Source organism: Ranitomeya variabilis, chromosome 6 (assembly GCF_051348905.1).
Source record: "Ranitomeya variabilis isolate aRanVar5 chromosome 6, aRanVar5.hap1, whole genome shotgun sequence".
NCBI lineage: Eukaryota > Metazoa > Chordata > Amphibia > Anura > Dendrobatidae > Ranitomeya > Ranitomeya variabilis.
The window spans coordinates 173,362,633-173,385,027 of record NC_135237.1 but is presented as its reverse complement, the minus strand read 5'-3'; the positions used below and the strand labels follow the sequence as shown (position 1 = coordinate 173,385,027).

At 42.7% G+C, this 22,395-nt stretch overlaps 1 protein-coding gene across 2 annotated transcripts in view; it reads left to right on the top strand.

The window, feature by feature from the left end:
• Nucleotides 1-22,395, top strand: part of VPS41 (VPS41 subunit of HOPS complex) — a 343,493-nt gene that overhangs the window by 219,609 nt on the left and 101,489 nt on the right. For both annotated transcript variants that reach the window (XM_077269269.1, XM_077269268.1), the window contains exons 18-21: nt 7,825-7,952; nt 12,869-13,013; nt 15,162-15,203; nt 16,110-16,160. In XM_077269269.1, coding sequence (XP_077125384.1) covers nt 7,825-7,952; nt 12,869-13,013; nt 15,162-15,203; nt 16,110-16,160 — 366 coding nt within the window. The remainder of the gene's footprint in view (nt 1-7,824; nt 7,953-12,868; nt 13,014-15,161; nt 15,204-16,109; nt 16,161-22,395) is intronic.

Sequence of the window (22,395 nt, the reverse complement as noted above, 5' to 3'; positions counted from 1 at the left end):
TCACTTCCCATCACTTGTGCGAAGGCCCAGTTTCTTTATATGTAAATATAATGATAACACTGCCCACTTCAGAACAGCACTGACAGTCCTCAGAATGTCACAGTATCAGAAGATCAGCAGCAGGACGAAGCTACTAATCCATAGCCATCACTGAAGGAGGAGAGCCTGCCCATCCAGAAACATGGAAGTAAGAGCCTTTGGGGCAGTGTGCTGCTGAAGATAAGGGTTCAAAATAATCCTATAAGCATTGGCAGCATAAAACAACCGTGCTGCCTTATCTGAGCTATAATTGCATCATTTGATTAGCATTCAGACTTATTTTTGGTTCTTATATTATTATTAAATAAATTACAAATGAACATATTTGGTATACTATAGCAACCTATGCGATAAATATCATAAAAATAAAAACTTTCAAAATATTTGTACTCCAATATGGTGCCAACAAAACGTCATAGTTTGGTGCCTCCTAGTGTATAGTACTGCACATCCTTCTAATCAGCTCAGTCACTCTCCTTACAGCGGTTCTGGGTAGTATAAACCTCTGGTGATTGCTCTTCAGTGAGCAGGCATCATTGGTGCGCTGACTGACTATGTATAACCACATCCGCTGAATGGATGGATGTGCACGTTGCTATACATTTTGAACAACAGGTGGCACCATACTATATTAGTAAATTGTCATAACTGGATATTATATGATCTGCTCAGTTAATATCATTAATGCTGAGCCTACCACTTTAAATACTTAAAATATTTATAGGAAAGGATTTGAATTTCTTGTAATTCCAGGTATAGCCCGTGGGCAAGGGTGGCGCTATTTCTGCCATCTCTTACAGCCCCTTTAATAGTTTGGTACATAAAGCAGTAAGGACCACATTGGCTAAAGGAAAGTGTTAAAGACTTCCTTGTAATGCTGGTCCCGTTTTTTGTACAGTCTGAATCCGCTCATGGAAGCAGTCTTTCAGTGTTTCTGTGATTCTAGTACACTCCACGACCCTGTGATTTTTGTTGTGGGTTATTTTTGTGTGTGTCTATAGAAGATATAGTAGTTTCCTTTAGAAGTCGAGGAATCAGACAAGGCTTATGTGCTGAGATTTTTGCCCAGTCTCTTCTATATCCGAAAAATAATGAGATTTCCTTGTACGGAGTGTCTCACGTTGGAAGTCATTCTTTTTGATATATATTTTGTTCTTAACCTATGTAACTCAGTAGGAGGTTTAGTTATTATACTGCAAGTTATTTCCTCGCGGATTAAAAAGCCAGTGGGGTTCGCTTCCAGCTAGTTACGGGACCTCTGACAATGGCGTCTCGTCTGTGATTACCTACAGTACAGAGTGATTTTCGATTCCAATCAGCTTGGTGATGGTAGAACGAACGCTCAGGACTTCAGGATTATGTCTTTTTTATTGTATTGTGAGCTTTGTTTTCTTGCTGTTCAATATCGGTCTCTGGAATTAAGGACTTTTTCATTTATGCAGCCAAAGTTGTAGAAAATAAAATACAAAACCTAAAATAGGTCGTCATTTGTATAAATGGCATAAGCTTGGTGCTCGCAGCTACGTCCTTTTCCTAACATGCAGTCAGTTAGAACTGCTCTGTGATCTTCAACATGGTGCTGCTATAGGGGGCCACTTTTCCATGTTTGTCTTCCCTCCACTTTCCTGGACCTTCATAGTGAGATGGAAACCTCTAGTAAGACCAGCAGCACAGCTGAGATTGTTGGGAAAGACACGTCATCAGGATAGGTCAGACAAATGTAAGATTGTCCTTGAGGGCAGTCATTGTCTAGTCCAGAGGTCCCCAACGTTTCTGACCTTGAGAGCCACAATCAGCACTGAGAGAGGGTCGCGAGCCACATTCAGCCTTGAAAAAGGGTCACGAGCCACATTCATCTCCCGCCCCCTCACAATAGTAGCAACCAAAGCCCCCATTACAGGCATAATGGTAACCCAAGCTTTTCCACAAAAATAACCCCAAAGCAATATACTAAGATCCAGGGGTTCCCACAATACCCCCCCATTCAGTATTCTCCTATAAAGCACTCCCAACACATTGTCACATCCAGCTTCAAACACCTCCTCTGGCATTTGGTATCAACTTGTCTCCAGCGTACCAAATTATCTCCAAATCCCTAAGACCAGTATATGTGCATCCAGATCTGCTCTTGTATGCAGGGTTGCTCACAAAATTCACCATTTTCAGATGTGCTCTTCAAACCTGTTTGCTAGACCTGGAGCTAATGCAGGAACCTGGCAGACAGCCACGAGCCACAATTCATGGTACCGTGAGCCACATGTGGCTCCCGAGCTACAGGTTGGAGACCCCTTGTCTAGTCCTAAGCTAGCATTGGAAGCTGTACCAGGAGAACCGCTGTTCATTAGGAGCTTTGTGTGTTCCTTTTATACTGTATTGCCATGTACAATGCCAATGTCGACTGAAAGGAGGAGTAGTAGATTTGGTGTGGATTACTCAGTCCATCAGCCATGTCGGTAATCTGTGGCCACTAGACGAGAGCCCTGAGAACTGACTCCTGCCTGGTGGTGTTTGCTGCTCCTCCATTAGAATAGCTGGCCTGGCGAGATGTCACGTGTTCATCAGTCTGCAATAAAGACGCTGTGCAACCCGCCTAATCAAAACAAGAGCCACCGATGCCGTCAAGTAGGAGGCGGTGCTCAAGTCCCCCATCCAGTGACTAGAGATTACTCACCTGGATGCTGTGAATCCCCTCGCACCAGCTCCAATGTATGCTCTCACTCATGGCTTTGGAGAAATTACATTTTTTTTCATTTTTTTTTTTTTTTTTTTTTTGGGGGGGGGGGGAATTTTAAGTTAATCATCACATCCAAACATACGAATGTGAGCTCACACCACTGCTGTGTCTGCAACGCAAGTGCATACAATGATAAAAACACAATAACACTAAGAAATAGACACTTTACCTTTCCATTACTTTTATATTTTCTATACTTATCAATGGGAGGTTCTTAGTTCACATTTTGTTAAAAATATGCTAGCTCCCACGGCTGTCTCTGAGCGAACCGTATAGGCTGTCACAGCTTTATGTAATACACAGAGTTTACAAATCTCCGAAGGTGTTATATAAGGCAGGCTTGCGTGATGATTCTGAGTGCCCGAGGTGTAAATCTACAGATGCAGATATATTTCATATGATGTGGACGTGTCCGAGACTGGCTGCTTTTTGGTTGGTAGTTTTGAGTCGTGTGGAAAGAGCATACAGATGCACGGTGCCAAGGGACCCGATGGTGTGCTTGTTGGGGGGCGTGGATGAGATTGGAGTGGATAACAACCTGGAGACAGCTATTGCCAGATTGCTGTATATGGCCCGGAAGGTAATAGCGCGAAATTGGATTAAGGACGAGCCACCTTCAAGAAGAGAATTCTTCCAATATGTGAAGCAGGGCCTGAAACTGGAAAAGGGTTTTTATCAGAAAAGAGGGAAAATTTAAATGTTCGATAAGCTGTGGTCTCCGTGGCTTGCCATGGGATAGGTTTGTTATAGAGACCGGGTGAATCAAGACCCTGAATTGGTGAAAACATAACACGTGGCCTATGGTCCTAACTGAGGGGATAGTCATCCTATAGATTTGAGTGTGGAGCTGTTAAACAAGGTGGGCTGTCTTATTGGGGGGGGGGCGGGATAAGTTGGGAATGCGGGGTTCGTTTGGGGGGAAAACTTTGTACTGAAAACAAGAATGTAACATGTCAATTGTAATGTTATTCTTAATAAAAATGTATTTGAGTTAAAAAAAAAAAAAAAATATATATATATATATATATATATATATATATGCTAGCTCGTCTCGGGGAGACAAGGAAGTATCTTCAGGTGGGACCCTGCACCATCAGACTTCCCCTGGTCTTAGTCCTTCAAAATGAACTAGTAGGAGCCAACCTGCTTGCTGTAATTTAATAAAATGAGTGTAGGGTCCTGTCAGAAGAAGTTGGCTCTTAGGACCAGATAGTCTCTCGCAGTATAGTATAGTCATGTAGATCGTTTGTATAGCTTAGCGCTTGTAGAGTGCTGCTGAATCTTTTGTGTTTGTTAGTTTGTTTCTAAAGTCCTGAACCACGGACCACCAGCTGGCAGTTTGCAGGAAGCAGATGTGTCCTACCAGAATCAATCACAAAGTTTGGTGGCTGAGGGGCTGCTGTTCATGATTTCGGCTAGGCCCCTTCAATTACTATGACTGAAAATAAAATACTGGAAGTATAATGAAATTTATTACTTACAATGTCTCATCTTCTGCTTCATCATGACATTGTCATAAAAGATACATTTTCCCAACCAACAAATTATTAAATTATTTGCCCACTTTTTAGGCTACACTTGGGCTTGTTCTTTGCTGGTCATCTACGGATCTGATGTGCTGTTTCTTTTGACATCTGAAGAAAATATTTTAGGTTTTAAGTAAGCAAATAAAATGTATTTTTCCTTAAAATGGACCTGGCGTACTAGATGACTTTTCAGAATAAGCTGCAGTGTGTGTACATAAGTGGCAGCACTATTCCTGACCATTGTGACTCTCTCTCTCTCTCCCTCCCCCCCCCCCTCTCTCTCTCTCCACAGTTTACTTTTATATTTCGTTCTCTCCAGTTTTTGCATTTACATCATACACTGCACACAGAGACATAAGAAAATCCTATTCCTCAGTCTCTGCCCTTAGAAACTACAGCAGCTTAGAGGATGTTATACAACAGTACTGAGCAGTGCAGCTGTAAATCCATTTTGAGTGCAATAAAACACTCTCAGTCTCAAATATTTGATAAAAAAATAAGAATGAAAAGAAGGGTGATCATAAAAGAACGAGGTGATCCCGCGCTCAGGGGTTAAACGGACGTAATACAGTATGAATGAATAAAATCTATTTGGAAATGCCCCGAACCTGTGTACAAGTGTATATGTACATAAATAATGCGTGGCGGGACAATGATAACCCGACAAGTGAATGCGCTAGTGGTCCCAGTAGGAGACCTTACAAGATTACCTGGTCCGGTGACCGCTGAAGACTTGTTACAGCGTATACGGGGAATGAGGGAGCAGGAGTATGTAGCAGCTGACGCGGTGCCTGGGAGCCCCGGCCGAAGGCGTCCCTGGCAACCACGAGGAAGAAGATAGCTGCTGGCGCCGGCTCACGAGTGCCTGTAATGTGACGTCACAAAAGGTACGGAGCGGCGTTGGGGCCACAAAGGATGGACTAACCAACGCGTTTCGAAGGTTCCCGGCCTTCTTCGTCAGGGTTACCGTGTGTCTATCCATCTTCTCCCTATATACGCTTGAATTGTGCCGCTACTCCGCCCACACCCCGCCACCCCACTGCTATACGCTGAATCAGGAGCGCTGTGCAGGATCCTAATCTCTATAGTAGGCTGAGCGTTGCTGATACACTGACTCAAATTTATTATTATTATTATAAATGTTAATGTTTTTTAATGTTTTTAATTTTCAAGGAGTTTACATATAACCCCCCCCCCTCCCCCTTTTTTAACCGTTGTTTTTATGCTTGCTTGGGGGCAATAACCACATAAATGAGCAAAATGATCCACTATTTAAAGGGTCATATAGTTTATAATGTTAAGGTTTTAATCATGTAACAGTAATAAAGTGTTTAATTTTAAATATATATTCATATACTAAGGTGGAGGCCAAGCTGGGAGGTGTAGAGGAGCTACATTCTGTATATAATAAATTTGAGTCAGTGTATCAGCAACGCTCAGCCTACTATAGAGATTAGGATCCTGCACAGCGCTCCTGATTCAGCGTATAGCAGTGGGGTGGCGGGGTGTGGGCGGAGTAGCGGCACAATTCAAGCGTATATAGGGAGAAGATGGATACACACGGTAACCCTGACGAAGAAGGCCGGGAACCTTCGAAACGCGTTGGTTAGTCCATCCTTTGTGGCCCCAACGCCGCTCCGTACCTTTTGTGACGTCACATTACAGGCACTCGTGAGCTGGCGCCAGCAGCTATCTTCTTCCTCGTGGTTGCCAGGGACGCCTTCGGCCGGGGCTCCCAGGCACCGTGTCAGCTGCTACATACTCCTGCTCCCTCATTCCCCGTATACGCTGTAACAAGTCTTCAGCGGTCACCGGACCAGGTAATCTTGTAAGGTCTCCTACTGGGACCACTAGCGCATTCACTTGCCGGGTTATCATTGTCCCGCCACGCATTATTTATGTACATATACACTTGTACACAGGTTCGGGGCATTTCCAAATAGATTTTATTCATTCATACTGTATTACGTCCGTTTAACCCCTGAGCGCGGGATCACCTCGTTCTTTTATGATCACCCTTCATTGTTTTTCCAGGATAGGCAAAGATCCTGTTTTTGATCCCAGCAGCTAGGGGTGTGTAACCCTCGTTTTTCCTCCCCCCCCCCCCTTCTAGTTCCCTGTCACCGACCTCTACTCCTTTATGTGGTGAGCGCCAGTGTGAGTTATTTGTTTCATATTCAAGAATGAAAAGAAGAAGATTAGAAAGAAAATAAATCACAGAATATTTATATTAATTTAAAAAATAAATTCCAGCAGAATGGAGAATCATCCAGTTAATTCCATGTGCTATAAAATCCAGAGCCCGTATTGGCCATCAATTTTTAGTTTTTATTGAAATTAACTGCATGTCCGGCCACCTTACTGAAAGTGCGGCTACCAGGAGTAAATTAAATTGCCACACACACACACACACACACACACACACACACACACACACACACACACACACACACACACACACACACACACACACACACACACACACACACACACTTTCCCCAGGAGCCCCTGGTTTTCAGTCATGGGGGTGAGCACTGAGCAGCTACAGTCATCTTTCACTGCACCGCACTGTAATCATGTCCCGGTACTTTGATTGAAAGCCGTCTCTGCTGTGCTTTTGTGCAGAGCTAGCTGACAGTCAATGTGTTGGGGCGTAATTACAGCTGCCGCTCACAGTATAACGAACAATAACTGTAATCATACTGTACAAGCCATGAGTGAAAGCCAGCTGCTTCCGGTTATGCAGTATTGTAATTACCTGCAGATTAGCCCTATATATGTAGGTAAATCGCATTTCTGAGGTGACAGGTTCCCTATATAAAGCGTGGTAGACAATGACATGGAGCACACATCCAAATCTTATACTTTGATCTATTGCAGGTAAGCAAACATTTACAAGACTGAAAACAAGGTTTTTCTTTTAATATTGTGATCTGGCTAGATGAAGACCACGACAGGTTATGGCGGATCTTATAGTGGGTCCCTGACCTTAAAGAGGTGGTCCAAAACTAATATTAATTTTCATCCTAAATGTCAAATTTTTTTTTAATAACATAATAGTTTTTATGTGATTACATTGAAAAGTCCCCATTCTACCTTCTGTGATGTAACTCTGTTATTTTATTATTTACCTAATTGCAGAATGGAGAAATCTTGAAAATTACGTTCATTATAGCAAACTTTTTGAAAGCGTAGCATCCATTTTTACTGCAGTATACTTAAACCTCAGTCAAATAAGACTAGACAAACCCTTAGGCTGGAGTCACACTACAGCGAGATACGGCCGAGTCTCGCAGGTTAAAACCAAGCTCTGGCACCGGCACTCTGGAGCGGAGCGTGCCGCTCCATGTATTGCTGTGCGGCTGCACGCTCCGCTCTGGAGTGCCGGTGCCAGAGCTTGGTTTTAACCTGCGAGACTCGGCCGTATCTCGCTGTGTGTGATCCCGGCCTTACGTGTATTCCAGCATGTCACAGACTCCTCAACCACATGTTGTAGTAATCATGTTCTCCTTTTCATTTCTGCAGGGATTCTCTACCCTGATCAGAGAGTGGCCCGGAGACCTGTACAATAATAAAACTATAGTCCATGCTTTAAAGACACATCTGAGCCTTGACCCCAGTAACCGAACGCTCCTGAAGGCGCTGGCAGAATTGTGAGTGAAAGCCTCATACTATCAGAATCCGGTCTGTAGAAAATCATGTTTCATTACCTGTGAATTCTCTGTTCAGCTCCAAATTATAAAACTGGAGTTTTCTTCTTTCCTACTCTTATTGCTTGTTGTTCTTTCTTGCCTTATCCATCTGTGGATCTGTCATTTATTGCCACTGACTATACACAAGTGGTAAAATAAAGATACCACTACTACTTGGCTGTTGTATTACATTTCGTAGACTTGAAATTGAGAAACTCTTTTGACCGAAAGTAAATTTTCTTCTGACCGTTCCCCTTGTGTCTACATTGATGATAAAGAGTAAGAATGGCCTCTACTTTAAGAAGAACCTGTCAGCATGAATGTCCATGTTAAACTGAAGGTAATAGCAGAATGGCTATGTCATGCTGATTTAATACATGCTTTTAGTGTAAAAAATCTGCAACCTGGTTTTCATTAAATTAACATCATAAAATTTGTTTTTCTCATCTCTTCATGGCCGGACTTGTGTTTGGGACTGTGGGTAGGGTCTTCAGATCAGAATGGTAAGCCTTGGCTCCTCTGATGCCGGTGTTGTATTCATTATCTTCATAATTTAAATCTTAGGTTGGTGCCTTCCTAGCTGAGGGTGGCGCTCTCACACATTCGGCTGGGGGTGGTCTTCAGGAAAATGGCGCCGTAGGTGGCGCATGCACAGATTGAGATCACGGCTCAATGACGAGCCGAGATCTCATTCTGTGCATGCGGCACCATATTCCTGAAGACCGCTGGAGGTCAATCTGCGCATGCACTAGCACCATTTTCATGAACTCCACCACCAGCCGAATCTGCAAGAGCGCCGCCCACATCTAGGACAACGCCAACCCAAAATTTAAATTAATGAATGAATACAGCAGTGGCAGTGGAGGGGCCATGACTGAGCCCTCTGAGCCAAAGACCCTACCCACAGTCCTGCCTATAAGTCCCGCCACAAAGAGATGAGGAAAGCGAAATGTATCATGTTGATGTACCAAAAACCAGGCTGCAGATTTTTGCACTAATGGTATATATTGAATTAGTATGACAGCGCTATTATGCCCATACCTTTAGTTTAACATGCACATTCCTGCTGACAGGTTCCCTTTAAGGGATTGTCCACTACTGTGATATTGACTACTTGATTTAGTATTCTTGAATTGTTACATCAGGATAGACGTTATCAGCCATTGGTGCAGAGAGTGAAAGTGTAGGTGTCTCATCATCGTCACTCTTGATGAGTATAAGAGAGGATAGTGAAAAGTTGCTCCACGGGAGGAGGGAGATCCAAAACTAAGTTTTAACCCTAAGGGCCAGGTTGTCTGTCGCTTGGATTTGGGGCCCCAAGTCAATTGCGCATTGCCTTAAAAAGTATTTATTGGATTATTTTGACCTAAATAAATGAAGGCCTAACCTCAGGATAGGCTATCAATATTAGATTTGTGGTGGTTGGAATCATGGCATTTCCAAGAATAGGCTGAATGGGCCGTGGCGCACCAGCAAGCTCTGCATTGCCTTTATTGTCTACCAGGCACTCCTCAGTACACAGAAACATGATGTCTCCTGAGACTACAGGTCTCTATACAATGAAGAAGTGACTTAAAATGTATTAGGCTAAGTGCACACGTTTCAGGATTGCAAGCGTAATTAGCTTGCAGAATGCTAGCGTTTTCCAAGCGATCTGTAGCATCGCTTGGAAAACTGATTGACCGGTTGGTCACACTTGTCAAACATAGTGTTTGACAAGTGTGACCAACTTTTTACTATTGATGATGCCTATGCAGAATCAATAGTAAAAGATAGAATGTAAAAAAAAAAAAAAATCATGATATTCTCACCTTCCGACTTGGCAGTCTTCCCGCTCCTCGCGATGCTTCGGTCCCAAGAATGCATTGCTGCAATGACCTCAGATGACATAGTGGTCATATCATGATTTTGTATTTTAATTCTTTTTTTTTTTTAACAATTATATGGTTCCCAGGGCCTGGAGGAGAGTCTCCTCTCCTCCACCCTGGGTACCACAACCGCACATGATTCGCTTACTTCCCGCATGGTGGGCATAGCCCCATGCAGAAAGTAAGCGGATCAATGCATTCATATGTGTGTGGAATCCCCGAGATTCTGCACAAAGAATGAACATGCTGCATTTTTCTTCCGGAATGTGATTCCGCCGCAGAAAAAAACGCAGCATGTGCACTAAAAATGTGGATTGCATTCTAATAAATAGGATGCTTAAAGTATGCATTTTTTTCGCGGTTTTATCACGTTTTTATAGCAAAAAAAGCAAAAATTCCTGAATGTGTGCACTTAGCCTTAGGTATAAAAAAAAATTATTAGCAAACAAAAATAAGACCCTATATACAATAATGTGTCTCATGCCAAGAGGAGACACATTTACAGAACCTTTTTGGAGCAATAAATAGGATAACAAACAAGTAGTTGCTGGCTAATATGAATCTCTTGGCAGGAAAATGCAGCCTCAAGAACGTTGTGTTTTTTATGCGTTTTTCCCTGCGCTTTTTTCAGTGCATTCAATGGGTGAAAAAGGCAGACAACAGCGCAAGGAGAATTGACACGCTGCAGATTATTTTCTGCACCAAATCTGCAAGTCAAAAATACTCAACGTGTGCTTGACACTTCAGGTTTCTCATTCACTTTGCTGGCATTAGGTTTTGTCACAAATCCACACAGAAAAAAACGCACCAAATCTGCAACATGGGCACACAGCCTAAAAGACCTATTGTCTCAGGGGTCATCATGTTTCTGTTGACTGTGTAGTACGGCTTTTTCTAAAGTAAGGGGTTTTGGGACAGTTATGTTTATCAACACCTCAGTACATTTAATAGAGGTGGTGCTTGGCATTGCAGATCCGTCCGGTACATTTGGATGGGCTTCTCCGAGTTGTAATACCAGGCACAACGGTCACTGAAAGTACAGAGCCGTGCCTGGGACACATGGTGCTTACCGGTGCTCTGCAGTCCGAATCTCCAAGGATTTGATATCGATGTCCTGTACTTAGAATAAATCAATTTTCTAGTCCTGGGCAGCACGGTGGCTCAGTGTTTAGAACTGTTGCTTTGCAGCACTGGGGACCTCAGTGCAAATCCCACCAAGGACAACATCTGCAAGGAGTTTGTATGTTCTCCCCTTGTTTGCTTAGGTTTCCTCTGGGTACTCGGGTTTCCTTCCACACTGCAAAGACATACTGATTTAGATGGTGAGACGCAATAGGGGGACAGTGATGATGATTTCTGTAAAGTGCTGGCCCAGTATTGGGCCTAGAGTATCTTACTGTAGGCCTAGTTACTGAATCAGTTATAGACCCCAAAGGTTTAGCAGAAGACAACGCTGCAGATGACCTTGAACACTGTCACTTGTCTCTAGGGTCCATGTCTTCCAAGTTGCTTCACAAAATACTATTATATCTCATTGATGATCTGTCCTGTGTGTTCTATGCTACAAAGCAATCGAGAGTACAACTTCTCTACCAATGGAGAGCTCTAGTAGGCCAGAACTCCGGCCCAACATGTCTAATGATTAGCACTCTGCGGATTCATTAGGAACTGACTTGGTTCACCAACAGTCTGGACATCTGCCGTGCACATGTACATACAATACTACGCTGCTGAGCATTGATTATTGCCGCTGAGATGGAGTAAAGTGGACTAATCATGATAATGAATTCAGCTTTATGTAATGCACGGACAGCGGCTGCAAGCATCAAAGCCAGGAAGTTTGGTTTCATCCTATGGTATGTATTCAAGAGTAGAAATCAATTCTGCGAAATGTAATAAAGAAAATGAATATAATGAATAAAGAAATGCCATCCTATAATGAATCCCGCTGGCCGGATGCTGAAAGTCTGCAGTGTATTTTACAGGAAAGCAAATAATTGCACGTGGGAGTTTACTGGGCTTTAGATTCTAGAACCAGCTTTTTTCAATAACTAATTTATTCATATGAATCATAACTGTAACTAATTTGAAAAGATGCATAGATACTGCAATGGATCCTTTTTTTAGTCAACGAGATTTTTCACAGTTTACATTTATTACTTCTTATGCTTATTTATTTAGTGCCATTAATTCCACAGCACTTTACAGACCTCATCATCACTGTCCCCATTGGGGCTCACAGTCTACATTCCCTATCAGTATGTATTGAGTGTTAGAGGAAATCACACAAACACGGGAGAACATACAAGGTCTTTGCAGATGTTGCCCTTGGGGGGATTTGATTATTGTAGATTGTAAGCTCTCACGAGCAGGGTCGTCTTATTTTGCTTTATTGCTGTATTGTTAACATTGTTACCTATGACTGTTGTGTTTGAAACTGTTAAACTGTAAAGCGCTGCGGAATATGTTGGCGCTATATAAATAAAGATTATTATTATTATTATTATTATTATTTGACCCCAGGACCCCAGCGATGAAAGGTCAAAGTGCTAAGCACTGAGTCACAATTGATGGCGTGTAAAATGAGTACCCCAAAATGTCTGATCATCCGCTCTAAACATGTGAGAGTTCTGGTATTTCGCCACAATCAGAATTGATGACAAAATGAATCATTATACCGTTGTGTTTTTAGTGCGAAACCCCGTTACAGCATGTCCACCTGTGAACGTCAGATAACATTTTACATACAGTTACTGAATGTTGAAAGTTAAGCAACTTTTGTAAAAGTGTTAATAATAACATACTGGTCACGTGTTACAGTCCAGAGCTGCAGTCATAATTCTGCATGTTAGTGTGTAAAATATCCCTAATATGTTACTTATTTACATGTACTCCTATTAATGTAAAGGTGTAATTGAGAATATAACATTGCAATAATACATGCTATACTGTTAGTAACACTATTAATATCAATATATGTCCGTGTTGACGTGTTTTATGTCTTTATAGACACACGTATGATCAGTGTTACAGTCAAGCTCTGGAAATTTACCTAACACTTCGGCACAAGGAGGTCTTTGATCTGATTCACAAGCATAACCTCTTCAGCTCTATCAAGGACAAAATAGTTTTGCTCATGGATTTTGACACAGATGTAAGTAGCCTTGATGCCGGATGTTTATCCATGATTGGAACTCTCCTAATTCACATCAGTGTATCTCACTGCCAACAAACACATGTTCATAGTCCATTCGATAAAGGACACATTAAATCAGAATTAAGGATTTTCCATTTTTGGCAAATGAAGAATAGACATTTGATAACAATCGTATGCTGCTCCTGGATAATCTGTACGCATGGTCATGAAATGAAGGTCTTTATTGTTGGGTTCCAGGAGATAAAAATCTGTCCTGTCCATGTAACCAGCCGAGCACCTGTATGCCCATTACATGACCTGGGCAAATTTGTATACCCTGGAAGTAATCAATCAGGTTGGATTCAGTGACTGAAAGCCAAAAATATGAGGAATTGATACAGAAAGTTTTATTTTTTATTAGTATAAATCACCATTCCTACTAGACATGAAGTCAGCGATCACTTATTAGCCTTGTTACAGTTCACTAGCTTCACTTCTGCTCGGCAGCAAGGTGATGTTCTGGTTCGCCGTAAATAGGACTTTTGGTATGTGGACTAACTTAAGGCATGAACAGTGATAGGCCTGGACTGAGGCTATCCTGGCATTTATAAGCACACAGGTCCACCACATGCTGTCCAGAGACAGACTGGGGTACATAGGTTTCTCCCTTTAGGTCACTTTGCACCTTCTTTTGCATCAAAATCATTATTACTTACTCCCTTCTCCTTTTCTCCAGTACTGGCTCCAAAACGTCTTTGTTAATACAACTCAAGTGATAGAGTATTAAAAATCTAAATACTGACCCCCCTATAAGTATGAATTGAACAATTTTACTGCTCCCAAATTGGACCCGTGATTATAGTTCTTCGTGTTTATTGACTATGAATACAGCCGCGCTCATCAGGAACCCGCGCTGTCTTCTTTTCTATATTGACTTAGTCACCTAGGCTCTATTTTATGCATTTACTGAATACATAAACCATGCACACAGATACAACATATATATGCTCACACATATATATAGTATGTGTATACGGTATATACGCAATACCTGCACATCCCTCTGCACACACATATACGCAAATTGCACAATCCTGTAAATCTCTTGGCTTTAGGCACCCTGTGCTGTGAAATCCTTCCTTCCTGGTCCTTCACACTAGTTGTAGTTTTAGGGTCTATAAGCCCCTGACCAGTAGTATGACATGGCGGGGAAGCCTGGCTGGGCCTTGCACACCTCTCCTGCAGGTAGTGTGCTGACATATCTCTGATTGGTGTAGTGCAGAGGGATAATATGTGGACTGAGCCCACTAGTCAGCCAGGAGAAGACTGCAGGAACCTGTGCTGAGGCCCCACAGCCTAGGGTGAGCACACAGTGAAGCAGGAGTGGCTGATATGTAAAGCTAGCCTCACTGTGGGGACCACACGGCATATGGCTGTAATAGCAGCAGCCACACTAATGCTGCCTCCTCCTTCTCTCCAGGTATCACAGACATCTTACAGTGTGCCATAGGCTGTGTCTCAGCTGGAGTATAAGAGCAAGTGCAGAGCTGGTCAGTCCGACATTGGTGAGAGGATAACGGGCGGCCTGCCTCAGCACTGTTCACTCACTACACTACAGTCACTACTACTGCTGCCTGTGAATGTAGTAGGCTGTGCAGCTTTGGTAGTGCAGTGTGTGATGCCCAGAAGAGAAAAAGCAATTTGTCATGGAGGAATAAGACCGCAGGCCACTGTAGACATTGGCCCATCTTGCATTTGCCAGAATTTCCAGATGGACAGTCCGCTGATGAAAAGTGCTAATTGGTTGCTCACAAGCCTAGTAGTCCACAGTCTAAAATGGTCTATTCCATGAGTACGTGACTTGCTTCTTCAGGACTGTATTTCATGCTATGCCTTTTTTGACACCACATGCTCAAAAAATACAACCAGAGCTGGGCTTTTCCTCTTAAAACCACCTGTTTTACAGGAATCAACAACAATAAAGTTCCTGTTAGAGCTGTGACCCAGCCACTGAGATTTCTGAGTAGCAGACTTGCCCAACTATTCACACCTACTGTTAAAATGTACAAACATGCATATATTCATTTTTCTTACTTTTCTATTCCCAGTTAGATATTCTTATTTTTGTACAGCATTTTTCACTTGTTACTTACATTTCTTGTTTAGAAAGCCGTGGATATGCTTTTGGACAATGAAGACAAAATCTCTGTAAGTATTTATCAGAATTATGCCTGACAAAATGGCTTTATTGAAGGGGCTGCACACTACCGGGCAACCATTTTTGAATATCACTAGTTTGCGAAGTAGAATAGAAAAAAAAAAGCATTCTTGACTCTTGGACTGACGCTGCTCTAAGCATTATTTTCTCCGATGACTTTGTTTTTGACATGGCCGCTGATGGGCTGCAGCCCTCAGATGGATGTCTGCAGGATCATATGATATAAACAATGTCACAACATTGCTGGGGACACTGCTAATGGAGCTGGTCCGGCAGATAGGTATTCTGTTTTCTTATTTTACTTTCCACGCTGGGGGAGCATTCACATAAGGTTGTCCAATAGCGGAAAACCCTTTATCTTGTGCATGGTGAAACGTGGTCCATATGTAGCACTGTGCTGTTGTCACAGACCTAATATTCTGCCCTATGTCTCAGGTTTAAGGAACCAAATTACAGCTTGACACTTAAGTGGCAGTCCATTCTTGTGTGCCACCATAGGGTACATGGAATGGATGGTTTCTATTATTTGATTTAGCAGTTTTAAGGGAATTATCTATGTACATTTTACCAGAACTGTACAACATATATATGGCTCCATTTACATAGCTTGTATGTGGGTCAGCGAGTATCCGCACTTCTTCAATATCACCATTGGTTTGCCCTTTTTTCTGCATTGACTGTTGAGAGGATGGTGTTGGACAATGGCAACCCTATCTCCCAGCTTTCTTCTAGATACACAGTTCTCCCCCCTCCATCCTCTGCTGCTCTCAGATAGCAGATCCTTTTCAAAACTGCATCTTTATTGTAGCCTTGAAATTTCTTTTCCAATACATTGTGTAACCTAGAGAAGGCTTTTCTGGACCGTTGTGAGTGATACTCGTTTCCATCTCTTGTAGATTGATAAAGTTATTGAAGAGATGAAGGACAGACCAGAATTGCAACATGTGGTAAGTGATTCTCATCTTTAGGGTTTGTTCACACTGGTGAGTAGCATCCGCTGATTGTCTCATGCGAGAGGACCAGATGCTATATGCAAATGACCCTCAGCTCAAACTCTGCTGCGAGAGGGAACCGAGTGTCATTTTACTGTGATCCGATTCTGCATGCACAGAGAAGATTGAGAACTTCATTTCTCCATTGTGTGAGTCTGCGAATATCAGTCCGATGTTTTGCATGCACCCATAGGGTATGTTTCCACGTGGCGTATTTTCTGCAGATTGGACGCTGCGTACAGCCGCAGCGTCCAGTCCTCAGCGTCCAGATGTTACAGCATAGTGTAGGGGATTTTATGAAATCTCATATCCACTATGCGTACAAAAACGCAGGTGGCAGACCTGCATTTACGCACATGCGGCTCGTCCTTATAGACCACAGCATGTCTGTTTATTTTGCGGAGACGGACTCCGCAAGATAAATTCACCATTCTATGTATAAGATACAGTGATTCCGCATGTGTTCATTGAGCACATGTGGAATCACCGCACGTACAAAAGCCGTCAGTGCTTTGGACGGAGCGGGGATCCGCTGCGTTCATACCGGTGCCAGTGCGCGACGTGGAAACATAGCCATAGACTTGTATAGTCTTTATCGCAGACTCTAGTGCCATTTACACTAATAACTATACTGTCTCCTGATATTCCCACCCATTGCAAGACGGGTGAAAGTAGTAGTAACAAATGTTAGTCAAGGGATAATAGAATACTCACTGGCTATCTCCCCTGAATGAATGACAGCCAGTGTCGGACCGTATGAATTACTTTGCAAGGAAATCGCCTAGGACAATTCTGGATTTTGACCTGTGTTTAGGATCATTATTCATTTTTTTTACAGATTGTGTTAAGTTTGCATCAAGAATTTGTTGAATCTCTTCTTTCCTCTACCCCAAAAATGAACCACTCCTTTATTGAGTGTGTCTTGATAATTGGCAATAATTTCTAACTGTTTTCTATTCCATTTGCACAACAGCATGTGAAATTGATTGTGAAACAGTGTTGCTTCCTAAGTGGACAGTTTGATCTCACAGATGTTTGATTTACTTGGAGTTATATTCTGTTGTTTAAGTGTTCCCTTTATTGTTTGAGCAGTGTGAGTGTATATATATATGTATATATATATATATATATATATATATATATATATATATATATATATATATATATATATATATATATATGTATATATATATATACCGTATATACTCGAGTATAAGCCGAGATTTTCAGCCCAAATTTTTGGGCTGAAAGTGCCCCTCTCAGCTTATACTCGAGTCATGATCGGCGGTGGGGTCGGCGGGTGAGGGGGAGAGAGGATTGTCGCATACTCACCTAGTCCCGGCGCTCCCCCTGCCCATCCCACGGTCTTCGGTGCCGCAGCTCGTCCCCTATTCAGCGGTCACGTGGGACCGCTCATTAAAGTTATGAATATGGACTCCACTCCCATAGGGGTGGAGCCGCATATTCATTCCTCTAATCAGCGGTAACGGTGACCGCTGACAGAGGAAGAGGCTGCGGCACCCGAAGACCAGCTGTCCGGGATAAGGAGCCAGGGACCGCGCCGGAGCAGATAGGTATGTCATAGTTACCTGTCCGCGATCCACACGCCGGGCGCCGCTCTGTCTTCCCGTCCTCTTGCTCTGACTGTTCAGGTCAGAGGCCGCGATGACGTACTAATCTGCGCGCCGCCCTCTGCCTGAACAGTCAGTGCGCGGAGAGACGCCGAGACGGGATGCTGAGGAGCTGCGGGCAGCAAGAGAGGTGAATATGTCATTTTTTTATTTTTTTATTGCAGCAGCAGCATTATATATTGCACAGCTTTATATGGAGCATCTATGGGGCAATAATGACCGGTGCAGAGCATTATATATGGCACAGCTTTCTATGGAGCATCTATGGGGCCATACTGAACGGTGCAGAGCATTATATATGGCACAGCTTTATGTGGAGCATCTATGGGGCCATAATGAACGGTGCAGAGCATTATATATTGCACAGCTTTATATGGAGCATCTATGGGGCCATAATGACCGGTGCAGAGCATTACAGTTATATGAAAAAGTTTGGGCACCCCTATTAATCTTAAGCTTAATGTTTTATAAAAATTGTTTTTTTTTGCAACAGCTATTTCAGTTTTATATATCTAATAACTGTTGGACACAGTAATGTTTCTGCCTTGAAATGAGGTTTATTGTGATAACAGAAAATGTGCAGTCTGCATTCAAACACAATTTGACAGGTGCATAAGTATGGGCACCCTTATCATTTTCTTGTTTTAAATACTCCTACCTACTTTTTACTGACTTACTAAAGCACTTTTTTTGGTTTTGTAACCTCATTGAGCTTTGAACTTCATAGCCAGGTGTATGCAATCATGAGAAAAGCTACTTAAAGTGGCCACTTGCAAGTTGTTCTCCTGTTTGAATCTCCTCTGAAGAGTGGCATCATGGGCTCCTCAAAACAACTGTCAAATGATCTGAAAACAAAGATTATTCAACATAGCTGTTCAGGGGAAGGATACAAAAAGCTGTCTCAGAGATTTAACCTGTCAATTTCCACTGTGAGGAACATAGTAAGGAAAAGGAAGAACACAGGTACAGTTCTTGTTAAGGCCAGAAGTGTCAGGCCAAAAAAAACATCAGAAAGGCAGAGAAGAAGAATGGTGAGATCAGTCAAGGACAATCCTCAGACCACCTCCAGAGAGCTGCAGCATCAACTTGCTGCAGATGGTGTCACTGTGCATCGGTCAACTATACAACGCACTGTGTTTTTTTGCCGCCATGCATAACGCCTTTTTGTATGACCAAACAACTCAATCTTGGTTTCATCAGACCACAGGACCTTCTTCCATAAAGAAATTGTCTTCTCCAAATGTGCTTTTGCATACCTCAGCCAACTCTGTTTGTGGCAATCTTGCAGAAACGGCTTCTTTCGCATCACTCTCCCATACAGCTTCTCCTTGTGCAAAGTGCGTTGTATAGTTGACTGATGCACAGTGACACCATCTGCAGCAAGTTGATGCTGCAGCTCTCTGGAGGTGGTCTGAGGATTGTCCTCGACTGATCTCACCATTCTTCTTCTCTGCCTTTCTGATGTTTTTCTTGGCCTGCCACTTCTGGCCTTAACAAGAACTGTACCTGTGTTCTTCCTTTTCCTTACTATGTTCCTCACAGTGGAAATTGACAGGTTAAATCTCTGAGACAGCTTTTTGTATCCTTCCCCTGAACAACTATGTTGAATAATCTTTGTTTTCAGATCATTTGACAGTTGTTTTGAGGAGCCCATGATGCCACTCGTCAGAGGAGATTCAAACAGGAGAACAACTTGCAAGTGGCCACTTTAAGTAGCTTTCCTCATGATTGCTTACACCTGGCTATGAAGTTCAAAGCTCAATGAGGATGCAAAACCAAAAAAAGTGCTTTAGTAAGTCAGTAAAAAGTAGGTAGGAGTATTTTAAACAAGAAAATGATAAGGGTGCCCATACTTTTGCACCTGTCAAATTTTGTTTGAATGCAGATTGCACATTTTCTGTTATCACAATAAACCTCATTTCAAGGCAGAAACATTACTGTGTCCAACAGTTATTAGATATATGAAACTGAAATAGCTGTTGCAAAAAAACAATTTTTATAAAACATTATGCTTAAGATTAATAGGGGTGCCCAAACTTTTTCATATAACTGTATATATTGCACAGCTTTCTATGGAGCATCTATGGGGCCATACTGAACGGTGTAGAGCATTATATATGGCACAGCTTTATATGGAGCATCTATGGGGCCATACTGAACGGTGCAGAGCATTATATATGGCACAGCTTTATGTGGAGCATCTATGGGCCCATAATGAACGGTGCAGAGCATTATATATGGCACAGATTTATATGGAGCATCTATGGGGCCATAATGACCGGTGCAGAGCATTATATATGGCACAGCTTTATATGGAGCATCTATGGGGGCCATAATGACCGGTGCAGAGCATTATATATGGCACAGATTTATATGGAGCATCTATGGGGCCATACTGAACGGTGCAGAGCATTATATATGGCAAAGCTTTCTATGGAGCATCTATGGGGCCATACTGAACGGTGCAGAGCATTATATATGGCACAGCTTTATATGGAGCATCTATGGGGCCATACTGAACGGTGCAGAGCATTATATATGGCACAGCTTTATGTGGAGCATCTATGGGGCCATAATGAACGGTGCAGAGCATTCTATATGGCACAGTTTTATATGGAGCATCTATGGGGCCATAATGAACGGTGCAGAGCATTCTGTATGGCACAGCTTTATATGGAGAATCTATGGGGCCATACTGAACGGTGCAGAGCATTTTATATGGCACAGCTTTCTATGGAGCATCTATGGGGCCATACTGAACGGTGCAGAGCATTATATATGGCACAGCTTTCTGTGGAGCATCTATGGGGCCATAATGAACGGTGCAGAGCATTATATATGGCACAGCTTTATGTGGATCATCTATGGGGCCATAATGAACGGTGCAGAGCATTCTGTATGGCACAGCTTTATATGGAGAATCTATGGGGCCATACTGAACGGTGCAGAGCATTTTATATGGCACAGCTTTCTATGGAGCATCTATGGGGCCATACTGAACGGTGCAGAGCATTATATATGGCACAGCTTTATGTGGAGCATCTATGGGGCCATAATGAACGGTGCAGAGCATTATATGTGGCACAGCTTTATATGGAGCATCTATGGGGCCATAATGACCGGTGCAGAGCATTATATATGGCACAGCTTTATGTGGAGCATCTATGGGGCCATAATGAACGGTGTAGAGCATTATATATGGCACAGATTTATATGGAGCATCTATGGGGCCATACTGAACGGTGCAGAGCATTATATATGGCACAGCTTTATGTGGAGCATCTATGGGGCCATAATGAACGGTGCAGAGCATTATATATGGCAAAGCTTTCTATGGAGCATCTATGGGGCCATACTGAACGGTGCAGAGCATTATATATGGCACAGCTTTATATGGAGCATCTATGGGGCCATACTGAACGGTGCAGAGCATTATATATGGCACAGATTTATATGGAGCATCTATGGGGCCATACTGAACGGTGCAGAGCATTATATATGGCAAAGCTTTCTATGGAGCATCTATGGGGCCATACTGAACGGTGCAGAGCATTATATATGGCACAGCTTTATATGGAGCATCTATGGGGCCATACTGAACGGTGCAGAGCATTATATATGGCACAGCTTTATGTGGAGCATCTATGGGGCCATAATGAACGGTGCAGAGCATTATATATGGCACAGCTTTATATGGAGCATCTATGGGGCCATAATGAACGGTGCAGAGCATTCTATATGGCACAGCTATATATGGAGCATCTATGGGGCAATAATGAACGGTGCAGAGCATTCTATATGGCACAGCTTTATAAGGAGCATCTATGGGGCCATAATGAACGGTGCAGAGCATTCTATATGGCACAGCTTTATGTGGAGCATCTATGGGGCCATAATGAACGGTGCAGAGCATTCTGTATGGCACAGTTTTATATGGAGCATCTATGGGGCCATAATGAACGGTGCAGAGCATTTTATATGGCACAGCTTTCTATGGAGCATCTATGGGGCCATAATGAACGGTGCAGAGCATTCTATATGGCACAGCTTTATATGGAGCATCTATGGGGCCATACTGAACGGTGCAGAGCATTTTATATGGCACAGCTTTCTATGGAGCATCTATGGGGCCATACTGAACGGTGCAGAGCATTATATATGGCACAGCTTTCTATGGAGCATCTATGGGGCCATAATGAACGGTGCAGAGCATTCTATATGGCACAGCTTTAAATGGAGCATCTATGGGGCCATACTGAACGGTGCAGAGCATTATATATGGCACAGCTTTCTATGGAGCATCTATGGGGCCATACTGAACGGTGCAGAGCATTATATATGGCACAGCTTTATATGGAGCATCTATGGGGCCATAATGAACGGTGCAGAGCATTATATATGGCACAGCTTTATATGGAGCATCTATGGGGCCATAATGAACGGTGCAGAGCATTCTATGTGGCACAGCTATATATGGAGCATCTATGGGGCAATAATGAACGGTGCAGAGCATTCTATATGGCACAGCTTTATAAGGAGCATCTATGGGGCCATAATGA